The 21,151-nt window shown below is 39.5% G+C and overlaps 1 protein-coding gene across 2 annotated transcripts in view; it reads right to left on the bottom strand.

The window, feature by feature from the left end:
- The window catches only part of fam193b (family with sequence similarity 193 member B), a 111,086-nt gene that overhangs the window by 13,447 nt on the left and 76,488 nt on the right, over positions 1 to 21,151 (bottom strand). The window contains exons 4-10 of one of the 2 annotated variants that reach the window (XM_087995543.1): positions 16,224 to 16,332; positions 12,996 to 13,518; positions 11,423 to 11,615; positions 10,421 to 10,651; positions 7,554 to 8,694; positions 761 to 838; positions 318 to 399 (exon numbers count right to left, since the gene is read on the bottom strand). In XM_087995543.1, coding sequence (XP_087851669.1) covers positions 318 to 399; positions 761 to 838; positions 7,554 to 8,694; positions 10,421 to 10,651; positions 11,423 to 11,615; positions 12,996 to 13,518; positions 16,224 to 16,332 — 2,357 coding nt within the window. The remainder of the gene's footprint in view (positions 1 to 317; positions 400 to 760; positions 839 to 7,553; positions 8,695 to 10,420; positions 10,652 to 11,422; positions 11,616 to 12,995; positions 13,519 to 16,223; positions 16,333 to 21,151) is intronic. The other variant, XM_087995544.1, reaches the window with a different exon arrangement.

Here is a 21,151-nt window from a genome sequence, read left to right as displayed (position 1 = left end):
TAGCAGTGGTGGACTCTCCCTCTTTATGGGCATTTAAGCGGGCATTGGATAGGTATATGGAGGATAGTGGGTTAGTATAGGTTAGGTGGGCTTGGATCGGCGCAACATCGAGGGCCAAAGGGCCTGTACTGCGCTGTATTCTTCTATGTTAAGATACCAATTTATCAAGAAATACCCGAATGACTGGAAGTGTCTATTAATGAGGAAAGCAAAAATTGGCTTATCCATTTCACGCGCAAGGTACCAAAATCAAATTCATTTTGTTCTAATACTCTAATGAATTCCTTTGCTAATCAGTTGGTCCTCTCTTTTTTTACCTCTTAAAATGTTCCACTTCACGATCTGTTTCATCCATTTCCACGCTATCAAGATCTATGTCCTTGGGAAGAAACACATCATCTGGAAGACAGAAAACTAAGTAAAAATGCAAGATCAAACACCGAAGAAACACCACAATAAAACATTAAGAGGTGTGAATTTTATTTCAACTTGTCCAATATGTATTAGAAATTTATTTCCATGTAACAGGACTGTAACATGCGAGATGAATTAAGAATACAGACAGAAGAACCAACTGCCAGCGATTACAAATAACTATTTTACATAGCTGTGATACCAATGTGGGGCCTGCTTTATTCAGCTTTCGCGAAATCTCTTTTTTTTTTAAATTAGTTTGTTAGGGAGGTTGGGTTTCAGACAAAGTACACAAATGGAAAGAAATTAAAGACACCGAGAATCTCAATTTAATGGTGATCCTTACCGCTTTGTTTGGGCTTTGGAGTGTCAGAGGATGCCAGCATACAGTCTTGCCCTTCAGAATATTCATCAGTTCTCTGAACTAAGATAATTAAATAATAAACAATTAAAACAGTACAAAAATTATTTACAGTAAAACATCACTAATAAATGTTACAAAATCATAATATTATACTTTTCACACACCCCTTTGGGTATTTCCCTGGATTTGTCACCTTTGAAGACAGGCTTTGGGGGGGCCAGTACCTCCATAAATGTAATGGCAGAGTGTTTCTCAAAGGTACTAGCTTCTAATTAGGGCAATCATTCATCATCTGTATTCACTACCTATGGTTAAGTACCAAAATGTAAAATCACACCTATGTCATACATGAACACAACAGTTAACTTGTACTTTCTGAATATAATAGAAAAAATAAATTAAACATCTATTCCCATGGTAAACAGGGTGAAGTGTAAATATAAGCCAATTATGAAGTGTCAATTTTCTCAACCATAAGTCTTGCATCATTAAAGTGATCATACTGTTAACTATTTAGATTTTTTTAAAAATCTGTTACTGTATTCTATCTGCATATTCACAAACTCTGATGTGCTATGAACTTTGAGATAACACAATTAGCAAATTCTATACATTTAGTCCTTTGTTAGTGGAAAGGCAGTTCTGTGGTAATTTCAGTGGACCAGTAACCCAGAGCCCCAAGCTCTTCTGCCAGAATGGCAGAAGGTGAAATTTGAGTTCAGTAAAAATCTGGAATAAAAGGCTAGCCTAATGATAACCATGTCACCATTCAAATGTCATGAGAACCCATCTGGTCAACTAATGTCCTTTCTGGAAGGGAATCTGCCATCCTCATCTAATCTGGACTGCATGTGACTCCAAACCTACAGTAATGTGGTTGATTCTTAATTGCCCTCCATACAATGAAATATGGACAATACGTTATGGCCTAGTCAGCAATGCTGATGTTGCAAAAACATTTTTTAAAACCATAGATTCCATTGTTATTGTATTTATACATTTCAAGCTTTTAGGTCTCATCACTAAAGCACTTTAAAAATATGTTCAAGAAAAATTAATCCTGATTTTCTAAATTACATGCACCCTTCCCCCAAATGATGAGTCAAATCAGAAGTTTCCCACTTGTCCAGTATGCAAGCAATATGCCCAAATGCTAAAACAGAATAGCATGCAACAACTTGTGGGCGGCACGGTGGAACAGTGGTTAGCACTGCTGCCTCACAGCGCCAGAGACCCGGGTTCAACTCCCGCCTCAGGTGACTCTCTGTGTGGAGTTTGCACATTCTCCCCGTGTCTGCGTGGGTTTCCTCTGGGTGCTCCAGTTTCCTCCCACAATCCAAAAATGTGCAGGTTAGGTGAATTGGCCATGCTAAATTGCCCGTAGTGTTAGGTGAAAGGGGTAAATGTAGGAGTATGGGTCTGGGTGGTATACGCTTCGGCGGGTCGGTGTGGACTTGTTGGGCCGAAGGGCCTGTTTCCACACTGTAAGTAATCTAATCTAATCTAATCTAATCAAACTTCACCTGGAAAACCTCCAAGCCCACAGAAAGGCAATCAAAACAATGGATTCTCAGGTGAAATATTATTAGAAGTGACCAAAGTACCAGCTCTGCTTAAAGTTGATAAATCACAAACTCTGGAAGGTACACATCAAAGGATGCCGAAGATTCCACGGGTAGAAAGTGCAGAGGTACTAGCCATAACCTGCTAATCGTCCTTAAATTGTTCCTCTGTTCAAGAAGGAAAACGGGGATAATCCAGAAAACGATAGACTGGTGACTCTCATCAGTGGTTGGGAAGCTATTGGAGAGAATTCTCAGGGATAGGATTTACATACACTTGGAAACACATGGCCTAATTAGCACAGCATTGTGTGGGCCAGGTCATGTCTAACCAACTAGACTGAATTTTGAAACATGGTCACAAATCTGATCAATGAGGGTAGAGCAGTGGATGGTGTCTATGTGGATTTTAGTGAGGCTTTCAACAAGGTCCCTCATGGTTGGCGTACCCAGAAGATTAAAATGCTTGGGATCCATGGTGACTTGGCCACTTGGATTTAGAATTGGCTTGCCCGTAGAAGGCAGAGGGTAGTGATAGAAGGATGTTTTTCTGGATGGAGAGCCATGACTAGTGGTTCCACAGGGATCCATATTGGGGTATCCGCTATTTGTGATATATATAAATGAAGCAAATGTAGACGGGTAGCTTACTAAGTCCACAGACAATTCAAAGATCGGAGGGGTTATGGATAGTGCAGAAGGTTTTCAAAGGAAGCAGCGGAATATAGATCAGTTTCAGATATGAGCCGAGAAATGGCCAATGGAGTTTAATTCGGGCAAGTGAGAAATGCTGCACTTTGGGAAATCAAATGTTAAAGAAAAGTATACAGTTAATGGCAGGATCCTGAACAACACTGATGCACAGGAGGAGCTTGAGGTTCAAGCCCACAGTTCCCTGAAAGTGGCCATGCAAGTCGATAGGGTAGTAAACAAGAGGTATGGCACGCTTGCCATTATTGGTCAGGGAACTGAGCACAAGAGTCAAGATGTCACGCTGCAGCTTGAGAAGACTTTGGTTTGGCCACACATACAGCATTGTATTCAATTCTGGTTGTCTCATTACAGGAGGGATGTGGAGGCTTTAGCAAGGGTGCAGAAGAGGTTTACCAGGATGCTACCTGGATTAGAGGGTCTGAGCTAGAAGGAGAAGCTAGAAAAGCTAAGTTTGCTTTCTCTGAAGCAGTGGAGGCTCAGGGGAGACTTGATAGAAGTTTATAAAACTTTGAGATGCATAGAAAGAGTTGACAGAATCTTCCTCCCAGAATTGAAATGACTAATGCCAGGGGGCATGCATCTAAGGTGAGGGTGGCACTTTCAAAGGAAACGTGAGGGGCAATTTTTTTTTTAAACAGAGTGATTGAAGTCTGGCACGTGCTGCTGGGATGGTAGTGGAGGCAGATATGTTAGGGGCATTTTGATAAGCACATGAATATGCAAGGAATGGAGGGATATGCACCAAGAAGGGATTAGTTTAATTTGGTGTCATGCTCCTTTTGTGGGTCGAAGGTCCCGTTCCTGTGCCGTAGTGTGCTTTGCCAGAAGACTGGAGAAATGTAAAAGATAGTGTCATACAAAAAAAAAAGGAGAAAAGATATGGCCAGCAAATACAGACCAAGTTAACTTAACCTCAGTGTTGGAGAAATGTGTAGGGAAGGCAAGGTGGAATAAAGTAAACAGTTCACTGGACTGGTGCAGATTAATTAGGGAAAGAAAGTACTGCTTTGAAGTGGCAAACTGAGCTCAACCCACTTTATTCAATTCTTTCAACGAAGTATCAGACTGTTGAGTCAGAGAGCATGGTTGATGTAACACATACACATTTTCAAAAGCAATTAATAAAATAACACAAACTGGGCTTTACAATGATGTTGAAGCCACAGCATTAAAAAAGTTGTATCAACATGAATTTATTTAACAGTCATTGGGCAAACTGAACTCATGTCACAGTATCTACATATTTCCTGAAAAAAAAAAGCTTTAAATCAATGCCAACTAATTCAGAGGTATTTCTTTTTTTTAAAACATTATTTTTAAAAAATGTTCCTAAAGGAATAGTGCTAAATTGGGGGAAAGGCCAAGTATAGCAAAATTCAGCAGGAGCTGGGGAATGTGGATTGGGAGCAGCTGTTTGAGGTAAACCCACATCTGTTATGTGGGAAGCTTTTATAGGGAGGTTGATTAGAGTGCAAGACAGACATATCTCTATGAAAATGAGGGATAGAAATGGCAAGATTAGGGTACCATGGATGACAGCTGAAATTGACAGACAAGACAAGAGGAAAAAGAAAGCTATCATAAGGTCTAAGCAACTGAAAATAGATGATGCTTTGGAAGATTATTAGGAGAGTAGGACCAATGTGAAACGAGGAACTAACAGTACGAAAAGAGGTCATGAAACATCTTTAGCAAACGGGGTTAAGGAAAATCGCAAAGCCTTTTATTCGTATATAAAGAGCAAGAGGGTAACTAGAAAAAGGGTTGGCCCACTCAAGAACAAAGGGGGAAAGTTTTACATGGAGTCAGAGAAAATGGGTGAGATTCTTAATGAGTACTTTGCATCGGTATTCACCGAGGAGAGGGACATGACAGATGTTGAGGTTAGGGATAGATGTTTGATTACTCTAGGTCAAGTTGGCATAAGGAGGAAGGAAGTGCTGGGTATTCTAAAAGGCATTAAGGTTGTCAAGTCCCTGGGTTCGGATGGGATCTACCTAAGCAAGAGAGGAAATAGCTGGGGCCTTAACAGATATCTTTGCAGCATCTGTGAACACAGGGGAGGTCCCGGAGGACTGGAGAAATGGTAATGCTGTCTCCTTGTTTAAGAGGAGGAGCAGGGATAATCCACGTAATTATAGACTGGTGAGCCTGACATCAGCGGTAGGGAAGCTGCTGGAGAAGATACTGAGGGATAGAATCTATTCCTATTTAGAAGAAAATGGGCTTATCAGTGGTAGGCAACATGGTTTTGTGCAGGGAAGGTCATTTCTTACCAACTTAATAGAAATCTTTAAGGAATTGACAAAGTTGATTGATGGAGGAAGGGCTGTAGATGTCATATACATGGACTTCAGGAAGGTGTTTGATAAGGTTACCCATGGTAGGTTGATGGAGAAAGCAAAGTTGCATGGGGTCCAGGGTGTACTAGCTAGATGGATAGAGAACTGGTTGGGCAGCAGGAGATAGAGAGTAGTGAAAGTGAGTTTCCACAGGGATCTGTGCTGGGACCATTGTTGCTTGTGATATACATGATCTGGAGGAAGGTACAAGCGGTCTGATTAGCAGATTTGCAGATGACACTAAGGTTGGTGGAGTAGCAGATATTGAAGGGGACTATCAGAAAATGCAGCAAAATGTTGCCTGGCATGGAGGGAGCAAGCTATGAAGAGAGGTTGAGTAGACTAGGATTATTTTCATTAGAAAGATGGAGGTTGAAGGGGGACTTGATTAAGATCTGCAAAATCATGAGAGGTATAGACAGAGTGGCTAACAAGAAGTTTTTTCCCCCAAGAGTAGGAGACTCAATTACTAGGTGTCACAAGTTCAAGGTGAGAGGAAAAAAGTTTAAGCGAGATATGCATGGGTGCATATCTTTACGCAGAGGGTGGTGGGTGCCTGGAACACATTGCCAGCAAAGGTAGTAGAGGTGGGCACGATAGGGTCATTTCAGATGTATCTAGATAGATACATGAATGGGCAGGGAGCAGAGGGATACAGATCCTTAGAAAGTAGGCAACAGGTTTAGACAGAGGATCTGGATTGGCTCAGGTTTGGAGGGCCGAAGGGCTTGTTCCTGTGCTATAATGTTCTTTGTTCTAAGCAATAGGAGGATCTCGGATTTTTAAAAAATACATATTGTCTCAAAATATTGATTTTCAGTGCGAAATCAGAATGCACACAGTAGAACTAAATGGCAAAATAGAATGGCCGAAACGGAGGGCTATTATTTCCACGGAGTGGCAATCTCATGCAAATTTTCCTGATGGGGTTGTGTCATAGTCATAGATGCCAACCATGCCAACCAGATATCCTAAATTAATCAAGTCCCATTTGCCAGCATTTGGCCCATATTACTCTAAACCCTTCCTATTCATGTACCCATCCACAGGCTTTTGAAATGTAATTGTACCAGCCTCCACCATGTTCTCTGGCAGCTCATTCCATGCATGCACCACCCTCTGCGTGAAAAAGCTGCCCCTCAAGTCTCTTTTACATCTTTTCCCTCTCACCATAAACCTATGCCCTGTCTAGTTTGGTGAAAAGTAGTAGTAGAAAATGTGTGCCACAGGAAAGGCATTAGATAAGTATTTTGGGTAGGTCACAGCCGGCTGGAGAAATCAGGTTATGGTGGATCAAATCTGATCTGGTCAAACGGAGAAGGGTAGCTGGGTCCCAAAAGTATCAGGTCAAGGTCAAGTGGTGATTGCAAGATTACTTTTGTCTAAGACTGTAGATATAATCATCCATATTTACCCGACTAATTATTTTAATCAACTACATCACAAAAATTCACATCTCCAATTTTTATGCAGGTTTTTGGAGAGTCCCAGGTGTAGAGTAATTGCCCAGACGAAAATTAAATTTCCTGGTAAATCCTTTCAGATTCTGCAACAGGGATTCCAAAGGAACCCATGCACAACTCCTAAATATGATGGTGTAAGAAATGTCTGGTCAGTGGAAAATCTGCCCCATAGCTCCTAACATGACTCAAGGACGGTATATGATAACTGATGCCACTCAAAACACAATACAAACACAAACTTTCATCATTTCAATATGGCCATTAAATAACTGAATAAAAAAGTTTAACAGGAAAATATTTCAAGACTTTAACCTAAATTGAGAGCCTCTGATAGTATTAAACTCTTCCCTTAAAGATTTAAATACCAAATTATTTTCATTTCATTATATTCCCTTCATAATGTTAGGCACGGTGGCCCTGGCTACTTGTGTTTACTTTGCTCCTTTGACAACTTTCAGTCAGCTAGTATTACTTACTGTCTCTACAAAATAGCTTTCTTATTTTTGCAATACTCCTGTTCATAATTCTGCTCACTGTCTTTAAATTATTAACTGGAGATGCCAGGTCATGCTGGCACTTCATAGTCAAAAGTTCAAATCACAGACCTGCTCACAGTATATCACGAGTTGCCCATTCAGTCTCACAAACTTTAGTGGTTAAAACATTAGAACTAAAATTCCCTGATTAAACTTACCAATGCAATTGTTGGTCTTGTCGTGTTTTTTCTTTTTTCCTTTCTTGTTCTTGCTTTTTGGCTGAGACACGTCAGTTGTCGTTGGTTGCTCTTCTTTGACTCCTCTAGTTTCAAATCCTTCCACCTTCTCATTATTTGAATATTTAGGATTACCTTTCCTGTCTTCACTAGTTTCAGAGTTGCAAAGAATACCAACTCCTTTCCACTTGCTTTGCTTGGAGTCATCACATTTGGCAGTCATGGTTTTTGATGCCTCTGCTGGCTTGCCATCATGATTCTGGTTTGTCTTGTGTTTGGCAGGAACTGCATGCTGTTTGGAACTCTGCACCTTTGGCGCTGTGGAGTGTTCATGATCTTTTCTTGAAACCACATTTTTGCCCTTGGTCTCCTCAGGCTGCTTAGGCTGTCTTGGTTGTTTCCCATTTCTTGACATCTGCTGTGTCATTTTTGACTCTGCAGCTGGTTTATGCAATACTACTGCACCGGCATCTTCTAGTCGGAGTGTGGAAATATTATCAGACTTTGAAGATAATGAACAGCCACCCTTTGATTTCTTTCCCAATGAGTTTTCCAACAAAACCATATCAGAGCCATTGTGCTCGCGATTTGTGACGACCGCATGTTTATTTCCATTCAACAAGTGATTTTGCACAACTTCCGATGTTGTTAAGGACAAGTTCAAATTGAGTTTCTGATGGTCTAATATTCTTGTCTCTTCTTTATCCATGATACCATTGCTGTCTATCAGTAAACCCTTCTCCACAGATGTCAGTTCTGGAAAGTCATCCTTGGGCAGATCACATAGGCTGAAGTTTGCTTTGATGGAATCTCTGATTCGATCTTTAAGCTGTTCCAATCTAGTCGTTAAGATGCTGCTCACTCTCTGCAACTCCACCTGATGCCATAGCTCTTGTTGATTTAGTTTCTCTTCTATATCGTCTTGAATATGCTGGTTGAGCTTTGAAACTTTGTCCTCTATATCCTCTTGGACATGCTGGTTGAATATCAAGACTTTTTCTTCTATCCCCTGTTGGATGTGTTGATTTAGTGCAGAAACCTTTTCCAGACCCTGTATATGCATTGTAGATGGACATGGTTTCTCTGATCTTTGGTCACAAACCTCAGAACGGGCTTTCTCCTGCTAAAGCACAAAAATAGTTAAAGCATTAAAGTCAAGGTTGTGCAAATGAAATTAACTGTTGATTTCTGGTTTTCAGCATAGGCTGAAAATTCAACAGGCAATACATTTCTTCAGTACCAACTTAAATCATGGATGACTCCAACCTAAAAATCAAATTGCGCGCATTTTTAAAATAGACAAACGCAATACACCCATAGAAGTATAAGACATCTGTATTGAGAGGGATTGTGAGTGATTAGGAACGACTTTCAAAAGCTTGGTCAAGTGAATGTATCTAAAGGAGGGTCTTAAGAGGAGGTAAGGAATAAAGGTAAAGTCGCTATCGTCTTACCATAGGGCTGCTCTCTCATTAGGGAGAAACGACTAGTGGTGATTTAACCTGAGGGTCACCATGTCTCAGGTGAAGGAAGAGGTTGAGAAGCAGATCTGATGTAGTTTAACAAACCTTCATGTTATACACAATTGGTGTGGGAATTGAACACACACTATTGGCTTCACTCAGCATCACAAACCAACTATCCAGCCAACTGAGCGATTTCCAAAATGATCAATTTTATCATGGTAATCATCCTAAAGAATCATAGCTACTTCCAAAATTAAAGCAGCCACTGCCTCTTGTGCAGATAGATACAACTAATAAAGTTCTAGTCGAGACTATGGATGTCAAAGTTTACACAGAAGAAAAACAACTTTATTCAATATAGGAATGTAATAGCAGCAACGGGCATTTGAATATAATGCCATCAATACTATGTACAGTCCATTTATGATACCTTAGTCAATTTTTGTATTAAAAAGTAGGAAGAATCCAGTACTTAAGAGAGTAAGTTTGAACTCTTGAAATTTGAATTTATAGTTGACAATGTTCATTAGTATTAATAAAAACTTAAGCCCATCAAGTCTTGACTTTGTCGGTTAACAAACCTGGCTGGGTAAAAGACAGTACAGTAAGCATGTTATCTTTGTTCCTCATTTAACTTAAAACAAATACTGACAATTATTGGGTGAAAATTCGGATGCACCTGTTTCTTCGACTGCCTGCATCTTAAAGAAGCTATTGGGGACTACCGGTAGAATAAATCAATGCAAAGGTATAATTAAGTCCTGGGATGGCAGAAGCTACAAATGAAGAGAGACTAGAGCTTTTAGTACTAGATTCACTGGGGTTAAGGAGAATCAAGGGGGGATCTCATAGAAAGCTAAAATATCTAACAGGACTAGAACAGGGTAAACACAGGAAATATGCTTGCAATGAACGGGGTATCCAGAACCAAGGGTCACAGTCTAAGGATTGGAGTAGGCCACATAGGACAGAAATTAGGAGCAATTTCTTCACCCAGAAAGTGGTGAGCCTGTGGAACTATCACTGCAGAAAGCAGTTGAGGCCAACACATTGAGTGCTTTCAAGAGGCAATTAGACATAGTTTTTAGGGCTAAACGGATCAAAGGGTACATGGAGAAAGCAGAACGGAAACTGAGTTGAATGGTCATCTGTAATCATACTGAAGGGCAAAGCAGATTCAAAGTGCCTTCCCTTGCTCCTATTTTCAATGTTCCTATATTAGGTTCTTTTTGCTACAAGCTAGCTGGCACAACTGAGTCAGTGCTCCTCACAATCAAGTTATCCAATGAGCAAATAAATTGACTCATCTTTACATGCAGAAAACAACTCTTCCTTTTCTTAACTCCTTCCTCGTAGCTAATGAAACAAAATCACAAAATGCACCTTTTTCTGCTTGTGCCTTGCTCTTTTGGCTGCTTTGGCACTGTTGACTGGTTTCTGTTCTGAACTGTTGATGTAGTTCAACAGATCTTCAACATTCCTGTCATCTACTGGTGGTTCCCGGATCGAGCCATTGCTTGATTTTTGCGGGAGTTCCTCTTTGCGTTTCGTCAGCCGCGTCCTTAGCTTCTCCCGGATTTCTGTGTAATTTCTACTTGTTGGAGCTGCAGGAGGCTTGAATAGAATTGTAAACACAAATTATTTTGCCAACATGCAAACAAATTCTTATTGTGATCTCTGCAAATTCAAAATCTATGATTCTAGCATGCATTCCTGAGATTTGAAATTAGTTGCAAAACAGAACCTGAATCCTACTTTGAAGCTTTTAAATTTTTTAGAATTCATTTGTTTTATTTGCAATTTTGTAATCACCTTTTCTTAGTATCCTCACCTAGCAACTGAGTATTGCATCTTAAGTTCCAACTATTCTAAATAGGCATGTGGGTGACATAAATGAAGGAACATACATTTACATTCTACTATATTCCATTGATCCAACACATCTTTTTGCACAGTATACTGCAATGGCTCCACCTTCATCAGTCTTTATTCCAACCAGATGTCAAAGGGTGAAAATTTGTTGTTTGACAGGTAGCATAGATAAATACAGTATATTGCAAAATTTAAATAATTCCTAGTCATGTATGCTTCAAAGTTACCAGAGTATCTCAAAATAATTATTCCAGAATATACAATTTTACAATTGAAAAACGTAAATGTACTCCTGATATTTGAACTTCTTGGTCTGAAGGCAAGGACATATCTGCAATTTAGTGTCTTTCAAATCTCCTGGATGTCCTAAAACATGTCAGAGTATGAATTACTTTTGAATTCTAATGTTTCATAAACAAATTCAGCAGTCAAACTTCAGTCTATGAGAAAATAATGCACCTTAATTCAGGAAAACTTCTTTTCAATGTCATCTTTCCATTCTGTTGCACTCACCGGTCCATGACCAAAGAACTCGCAATAGCAACAATCACAGTATTTTCCTTCCTTCTGATTGGCAGTGTGAGACGTACACGAACTGTGCTCTGAACAGCTATCATCTTCTTCCAGACTTTCATCTGCATTGTGCATCTGTGTGGGGCTGTAGGCAGTTTCATTTGTGCACAGATGACTCTTACATGATTGGTCCCTAGATGCAATAACAACCAAGTTTATAAACAAAGGGATTCGGAAGATCCAGCAGCACTAACACCTCCAGCACACTAAGAGGGTTATTGAATTTAATTTCCAAAACATGCTCCAGAACCAATGCACAAGGAAAAGCACATCCTGATTTCGACATACAATTACATAGCCATTCAAAAAGCACTACTCATTCTTGTTACTTTCACTATTCTTGTGCACATTTTCCAGATATTTTCAACTTTCATTAAGTTTTGTTGCTTTGCTTATTTAAATTTTTTTGGGCACGGGACACAAGACAAAGTGTTTAAACTTACTGCATCCCTAGTCAAGGAGGGTGGATTCAGCAGCACTGCACAATAGCACAAAAACAAAAGCTTTCTGCTGCTCTGGAAACAAATGTGTTTATTATCCAAAAGGCACTGAAATGCAGACTTGAACCATCTTGGAAGAAAATATGAAAAACTCAGCACTGAAAATTAACAGAAGTATCTCTCAACTGATAAAAAGGTGATTGAAATCCAGGCATAGATTTTCTTAAAATTAAAAACAGTTTAAACAATGACTAGAATTTAAAACATTTGAAAGCACTTGAGTGAACTGAATCCATTTTAAATTAATTTAAAATATTCAAAAAATACAATTCTGAAACCAAAACTTTTTTTTAAAATGACAGTGATTTACTTTTGAAAACATCCCTGCAATATCATGCATTGCTAATAGTCTCTCCTTTTGGTTCGTTAATCTCAGAGCTAATAAGGCAATTGACTGATAAAACATCGTCTAAAGAATCGAAGATTAAATACTATGTGAATGTTCCATAAATTAGACTCACAACTAGCTTGACTTTACAGTACAAACTATGTAGTTCAAATGCCCAGTAGCAATTTCTTCAATGTTATTTCATTCAATTAGAAAAATTATAGTAAAGGTCCTAAAGTCTTTCACTTTCATCTTTATGCTTTAGAAAATTCTATACTAAATCTGACATACTCCTTTCTGTCACAACCTTGAAATTATTTTCAAATCTTCTCACAAACTTTGAATTATTTTTAAATAAATAAAGACAGCAGCAAAGGGATGCTTCCTCAGCTCTGCAATAAAAAATGGTAATGAATAGGAAGAATTCTTCAACACTTCTTCCAATATGAGAAATGCCAACCAAGTGAGGTGTGAATTTGTGTATGGCAAGTTCAGAGATTTTAACTACTACTTTGCTTCAATGTTTGAAACATACTAAAGAAAAACAAAGTTTTTAATTCTACCTTTATATTTCATATATGAACATTACAAATGCATCAAACAAGTATGGTACAAGAAGACACGCAAACATTGGCTAGCTAATGCCTTCGCGAATAAAATTTCCAGATTCGCGGCAAATACTAACCTGCAGATGCCACTGCCTGGAGCAGCTGGGTTTGGTGATGCTGTTACTGGGCAAGCTCCATTGTAGTGACTAGCGCAAATAGGGCCAGCTGTTGTAGACTTCGGGAAAGAAGATAACCCACTGTTAGAAATATGAGGGTTAGCACTTGGAGGCACTGGGGTCACAAGCACACCTGTAGAAGCAGCAGCTGAAGTTTTTGAAATCAAAGACACATCTGGAGATGCAGCAGTTGTCACAGCAACTGTAGAAGTCAGGGGGACATGAGGCAGAACCTGTGGGATACCAGATATCATGGATGATCTCTGATTTGAATCAGTGGAGGTTACAGTGCTGTGGGGCATGGTACACGACATTGTAGAAGTTGCATGTTCATGTTGATGAATGGAAACTGTTGGCTCAGTAATAACTTGAGGAGACTTTGACGCTGTAAGAGGATGCTGATGGGAGGACAAGCCAGTGGGACTGTTGGGTGGTGCCGCTAAGACAGAATACCTGTGGTCTTCAGAGCAATGGAACTCTCCACCTGGAAGACAAAGAATGCAACCTGAACATCAGATTAACTCAAGAATTGGAACATCTAATAATTTGGTCAAATACACAGATTTTGTATCTGTATAAACATTGATATTGGTACACTAAATTACTGAAATTAAAACAGATAATAGACAGATCCTTGAATATGTGAAAATAAGTTTAAATCAGGTTTAAGTCCGTTTTTTAAACCTCAAAACTGACATCCCATTTTTAGCCCCTGCAAGGACCTACATCCTCCACATTTTCCCCAAACTCCAAACTTCTGGTTAGTCAACACTAATTTGCAGTTACTAATGAGCAATTTCTACTGAGTAATGCAAAGTTTAAACCAATAGATATACCACATTGGAAGCCATTACAGCGCCAGACCCCTAATCCAATGTCGAATCTTTGATCCATTTTAAAATACTTTTGCCTCAAAGTTCAAGGTTACATATTACAAACAACTTAACAGTTATACAATAGAGCCCATTCAGTCGTCATGTCTGTGCTGGCTCTCCAAAAGAACAATTTACCTAGCTCACTCTCTGGCCTTCTCCCGGAGCCTTGCTCATTCTCTCATTTCAAACAATAATCTCACTCTCTCCTAAATGCCTCGAGTGCCTACATCACAAAAGAACTGCATTCCAGAGTTCAACCACTCAACGAGTGAAACACTCTCTCTTCACATCTCCATTGGTTCACTAATTTAAATTTATGCACTCTAGCTCTCGGTCTTTTCTTCATTGGGAAGAATTGTTTTCTATTATATCCAGATTCCTCAGGATTTAGTATACTTCTATTAAACTATCTCCTCTCAGCTTTCTCTTTCAAAAGAAAATAGCCCAACCTCTCCAATCAATTTACGTACCTATAGTTTTTCACCCCTCGGAACAATCTTGTGAACCTTTTCTGCACTCCATCCAATACCTTCACATCTTTCCTAAAGTATGATGCCCAGAACGGGAGACTCAGCTGAAGTCAAAACATATATCCATACAAGTTTAATAGGTTTGGTAACCTATCTGCCCATCAATAAAGTCTAGGAAGTGTTATATATTATTAACCAATTTCTCAACCTATTTTATCAGCCTTTTATTCATACACATATATCCTTAGGTCTATCTGCTCCTGCAACTCTTTCAGAAATATTTCCCTTAATTTAGTATTGTCCTTATGCATTCTTCAATGTCAAAATGAATCACCTCCTATATATACTAAATTTCATCTGCTACTTGCCTGCTCATTCCACCAACCTGTCTAAGTCAGTCTGAGGTTTACACTATCCTCTTCACTGTTCACAATGCCTCCAAATTTAGAATCATCTGTAAATTTTGAAATGCACTCCAAGAACAAAGACTAGGCCAGTAACACATCAGGAATAGCAGGGATCCCAAGGATGATCCACGGAGACCTCCACTATAAAGCATGTTCCTGTCTGAAAAACACATTCTTTAGCCATTGTTTTATTCCTGTTACTTACACAAATTTGAATCCAAAATCACTAATGCCACCACTCAGCCACTTGCACTTTGTTGTCACTTCTATTCCATGAGCTCTAATTCTGCTCAGCAGTCAGTTACGTGGCATTTTATCAAATCCATACTGGAGGTTTATTAATAGCATTACTTTCATGAATCCCAATACCTCATTAATCATGATTGGTCCTTAAATTCACACTGGCTATTTTTAATTATCCCACATCCCCCTAAATGACAATTAATTTTATCTCAAATTATCATGACTAGGATTTTCCCCAACAGAAGTTAAATTGACTGGCCTGTAGATGCTGGGCTTATCTTTACACCCTTTTTGAAACAAAAGGTACAAAACTAGCAATTCTGCAGATCTAGGCACCACTCCAGAGCCCAAGGAAGACCAGAAATTTTGGCCAATATCGTCATAATTTCTATAAATTGTAAATGTACTTACCTCAAATTAATTGGATGCATTTCACCTAGTCATACAGTCAAAGGGTCAGAGACAGACAGCACAGAAACAGACCCTTCAGTCCAACCCGTCCATGCCGACCAGATGTCCTAACCTAATCTAGTCCCATTTGCCAACACTTGGCCCGTTTCCCTCCAAACCCTTCCTATTCATATACTTATCCAGATATCTTTTAAATGTTGTCAAAGTGCCTTATCAAAATTCAAGTACAAACAACCTACATAGCACCACCTCCTTATCAACTTGAACTCCATAAATATTTGAAACTGTTCTTTTTCACCATAGTACACAGAAAAAGTGGACACAGATGCAATACCATTCAAAAGTCAATCACATTTCCACATATGTAATAGGAAAAACTCCACCACTGAAATCAAATGTAAGTGAGCTTGGTAAATCAGTTCATATACTTGCAATGCAATTCACTTGTGCAAGTCCCAACAACCACAATGTGTAAGCATTCTGAAGAATTGCTGGCAACTGATAGATTTGTGGAATCACCTTGAAATTTCTGGATATTAAATTTGCATTCACAGATTCATGGTACCTGTATTACTTCTCCAAAAGGAAGAACATGTAATTCATATATTGCACAATTATTACAAAATCAACCTTTAACTTCATTTTAAAATGAGTTTCACTGTACCTTTGATCTGTTCCAACTCCAGGACAGAATTCATTAAACAAGGTAGCCGAGTGCAACGTAATAGGGCATCAACATATACCATTCGACAGGATTCCGGTAAGGAGTTTACAGGACATTACCTGGTGGCGTTGGCCTTCTGGACACGTTCTTACATTGAACAGAATTGGTTTTTACAGAGACACAGGAGGGCGATCTTGAGCAGCAGTCACTAGTTACATTGCTCGATTCCTAATAAAACACAAATAGAAAAGTTGTGAAAAATACTTAAATGTTAAAATTAAATCAGAACACACAAACTTCTAACAACTGAAAAATTAACTGTTCTGAGGCAGACAGCCACAAGTCTACATATCTAAAATGTATAACAAGTAAAGGAATAAAGGAATCTAGTCAACACTTTTAGCACCGTTGAAATATTTTAAATGACTATTAACAGTCAAGTGTGCAAATCAAGAAGAGTAAATCCAAATGATTATGCAGTCAAATCTTCAATACAGGAGCTAAATCCATTATCTGTTGCATTGTGATTACTGATGAATTCTCAAAAATTAGTGGTTCACCAAATTGTCATTTGTAATTGGTTTAAAAGGGTCATTTAAAGCAACTCGTTACAGTAATTTCTTAACAAGCTGGATCAAACTTATAAAATCAAATTTAGATCAAGCTCTATTTTTCAAAAACCTGCTCAGTCTGTTCATTGTCATTGAGCAGAATAAAGTCTACATTACTTGCCACTCGCCTAAGTAAAATAACATTGAAATGTATCCAAATCCAGCAACACCAAGCTTCTGGCAAGGAAAGGCTACTTAAAAGAAACATAACTGAAAAAGTGTTGCTGGAAAAGTGCAGCAGGTCAGACAGCATCCAAGGAGCAGGAGAATCGATGTTTCGGGCATGAGCCCTTCTTCAGGAATCTTCGTTTCGGGCATGAGCCCTTCTTCAGGAATCTTCCTGAAGAAGGGCTCATGCCCGAAACGTTGATTCTCCTGCTCCTTGGATGCTGCCTGACCTGCTGCGCTTTTTCAGCAACACATTTTCAGCTCTGATCTCCAGCATCTGCAGTTCTCACTTTCTCTTAAAAGAAACATAAGCCAGCTACCATTTGCTGAGGTAGCCTACCCAATGGGGACTTTGTACATAAATTAATTTCACATTCCTGAAGGACATGAAGCGTTACAGCTCATCAAATTTAAGCAAATTTAAGATTCAATAAAAGGTTTCAAAAGAGAACTAGATCAATTACTGAAACGTGAAAAAAATGCCATGCTATTGGAAAGAGTCAGAAGTAGAAGGAAGTGGGTTGGTTTTCAAAAAGGCAGAACAATCTCCTTCTGTGCTATACTCTTCCAGGACTCTACTTCAACTACACTTGAACGCACTGAAACACGTTTGCTTTTTCCAACTCACAATTGCATTGAACAAAAAATTCATGTATCTTCAACCCCTAAGTGAGATGTTTTGCTATCGTGGCAGCACCAGAGCTGAACCTAACACCATCCTTATCTGATTATCCTCATTTCAAACACTGTTTAGATATTTAGTTAAAAGGAGCTCAATTTCAAATATTCAGTTAAGGAAAATGCAACATCAAGGCAGATTTTATCCCAAGCCAAGGTTACATGCATACAGCTGTACACAATGATACCTTGACAAGGAGCAATTAATTTTCAAGACCTCAAAACTGATCTAAAACTCTCAAGCTCCTTTATTACCATATATAATACACATTAAAATGAAATTCATTAGAAATACATACACAAGTAGATATCACTTTCAGGTTTTTTTTTGACATTTGAGCATACCTAAACTCTCCAGTCAATCTACTGAATTTTCTCAGGGTACTGTTAACCAACATTATTTTCTAACATATCCCATTTCATAATTTGTAATGGTTTTATTAAATGTGAACAATTAATGTTTGCTTAGAATATAATAGTTGACTACACTTGTTTTTCTTTTAATAGAGTCATAGTGATGTATAGCATGGAAACAGAGCTGTCCAACTTAGCCATGCCAACCAGATATCCTAAACTAATCTAGTCCCATTTGACAGCACTGGGCCCATATCCCTCTAACCCCTTTCTATTCATATGCCCACCCAGATATCTTTTAAATGTTGTAATTGAATTAGCCTCCACCACTTCCTCTGGCAGCCCATTCCATACATGCACTACCCACTGCGTGAAAAAGTTGCCTCTTTGGTCCCTTTAATATCTTTCCCCTCTCACTCTAAACCTATGCCTTCTAGTTCTGGACTCCCCCAACCCTGGGAAAAGACCTTGTCTATTTACCCTATCCATGCCCCTCATGACTATATAAACCCTCTATAAGGTCACTCCTCAGCTTCCAATGCTCAAGGGAAAATAGCCCCAACCTTTCAGCCTCTCCCTAAAGCTAAAACCTTCCAACCCTGGCAACATTCATGTAAATATTTTCTGAACCCTTTCAAATTTCACAACATCCTTCCAATAGCAGGGAGACCAGAATGCACAGAATATTCCAAAAGTGGCCTAACCCAATGTCCTGAACAGCCCAACTCCTATACTCTGACCAAGAAAAGAAACAAACTAAACACCATTACAATCCTAGGAGAAAGTGAGGACTGCAGATGCTGGAGTTCAGAGCTGAAAAATGTGTTGCGAGAAAAGCGCAGCAGGTCAGGCAGCATCCAAGGAGCCCTCCAACCACAAGGCACGAGTGCAGATTTCTCCAGCTTCCTCGTTTCCCCTCCCCCCACCTTATCTCAGTCCCAACCCTCGGACTCAGCACCGCCTTCTTGACCTGCAATCTTCTTCCTGACCTCTCTGCTCCCACCCCCTCTCCGGCCTATCACCCTCACCTTAACCTCCTTCCACCTATCGCATTCCCAACACCCCTCCCCCAATTCCCTCCTCTCTACCTTTTATCTTAGCCTGTTTGGCACACCTTCCTCATTCCTGAAGGGCTTATGCCCGAAAAGTCGATTCTCCTGCTCCTTGGATGCTGCCTAACCTGCTGCGCTTTTCCAGCAACACATTTTTTAGCTTTTTCACCATTACTATCCTATCTACCTGCGACTCAAGGAGCTATGAACCTGTACTCCATGGTCTCGCTGTTCAGCAACACTCCCCAGGAACCTTTCCATTTAAGTGTATAAATGCTGCCCTGACTTGCTTTTCCAAAAGGCAGCACCTGACATTTATCTAAATTAAACTCCACTTGCCACTCCTCAGCCCAATGGCCCATCTGATCAAGATCCCGTTGTAATCTGAGGTAACCTTAGAACATTACAGTGCAGTACAGGCCCTTTGGCCCTCGATATTGCGCCGACCTGTGAAACCAATCTGAAGCCCATCTAACCTACAGTATTCCATTTTCATCCATGTATCTATGTAATGACAATTTAAATGCCCTTAAAGTTGGCAAGTCTGCTTCTGTTGCAGGCAGGCCATTCCACGCTCCACTACCGAGTAAAGAAATTACCTCAGACACCTTTTTTGCTGTCCACTACACCTCCAGTTTTGTTGTCATCTGCAAAGTTACTAACCAAACCTGCTGTGTTCACTCCAAGTCATTTATATAAATGAATATAAAGCAGTGGATCTAGTACTGTACCTTGTGGCACACTGCTTGTCAAAGGCCTCCAGTCTGCAAAGCAACCCTCCACCACAGCCTTCTGTCTTCTACCTTTGAGCCAGTTCTATTTATAAAATAGCTAGTTTTCCCTTGATTCTGTGTGATCGAACCTTGCTATCCAATCTCCCATGAGGAACTTTGTCGAACGCCTTACGTCTATGTGGATCATGTCCACCACGCTGCCCTGATCAATCCTTTGTTACTTCTTCAAAAAGCTCAATCAAGTTCGAGACACATGATTTCCCACACACAGTGATACTGACTATCCATAATCAGTCTTTAGCTTTCCAAATATATGTAAATTCTGTCCTTCAGGATTCCCTCCAACAACCTGACCACCAGTGACGTCAGGCTCACCGGTCTATAGTTCTCTGGCTTTTCTTTACCACCTTTCTTATATAGTAACATCACATCAGTCAACCTCCAGTCTTCTGGCAGCTCACCTGTGACCATCGATGATACAAATATCTCAGTAAGAGGCCCAGCAATCTCTTCTGTAGCTTCCCACAGAGTTCTAGGGTACACTTGATCAGGTCCTGGGGATTTATCCACCTTTATGCGTTTAAGACATCCAGCACCACCTCCTCTGTAATATGGACATTTTTTTTCAACATGTCACCATCTATTTCCCCACATTCTCTACCCTCCATATCCTTCTCCAAAGTAAACACTGATTCAAAATGCTTGTTTATTATTTCTATCATCTCCTGCAGTTCCACACATAGGCTGCCTTGCTGATCTTTAAGGGGCCCTATTCTCTCCCTAGTCACCTTTTGTTGTTAATGCATTTACAAATCCCTTTGGAACTTAAATCTTACGATACAAGAAACTGTTCCAGTTCCTAGAAACACAAATCCACGTAGTGCTGCATGCACTCAGAATCCAATATCCACTCTCTCCAAGCATTGTACTACAGGTAGACAATCCTTTATCTGAAATTCCAAATTCCAAAGTCCAAATTTTTTTTTCCTGAAGTTTTCTTCTCATTAACAAGGTTGTTTGGTGTTCAAACAGTTAATGCAACTCCACACCCATTCGACCCATGTCACTCAGATGTGACGTAGCAGCGTAGTCCAGCACTGGCAGGCGCCGATTCTATCTTAGTGTTCATAGTAATCACCAGTGGGTCTGCTCTTCGGTAATTTTTCTTTTTATTTTACTATGAAAATGTCATTTAATCCTTCAACCAAAAAATTCTAAAATCCGAAAAACAGCTGGTCCCGAAGATTTCAGATAAAGGACTGTCTACTTGTACTTGCAATTTCTTAGCATTAAGGAACTTGTATAGAAATAAAAATCAACTTATTTGTGAAAACCTTGAAGGAAAAACAGTACCTTACTTCATTACTTAAAACAAAGATATGGGTTTGCTTTTAAGCACTTCTCCCAATTAAGTTCCCTCAGATTCTGGGTTGCTGTGTAAAATCAGTTT

The sequence above is a fragment of the Chiloscyllium plagiosum genome, unplaced genomic scaffold (assembly GCF_037043375.1).
Source record: "Chiloscyllium plagiosum isolate Xiang-an unplaced genomic scaffold, Cpla_swu_hap1 HiC_scaffold_16, whole genome shotgun sequence".
NCBI classification, from domain to species: domain Eukaryota; kingdom Metazoa; phylum Chordata; class Chondrichthyes; order Orectolobiformes; family Hemiscylliidae; genus Chiloscyllium; species Chiloscyllium plagiosum.
This window is presented reverse-complemented; position numbering and strand designations above follow the sequence as displayed.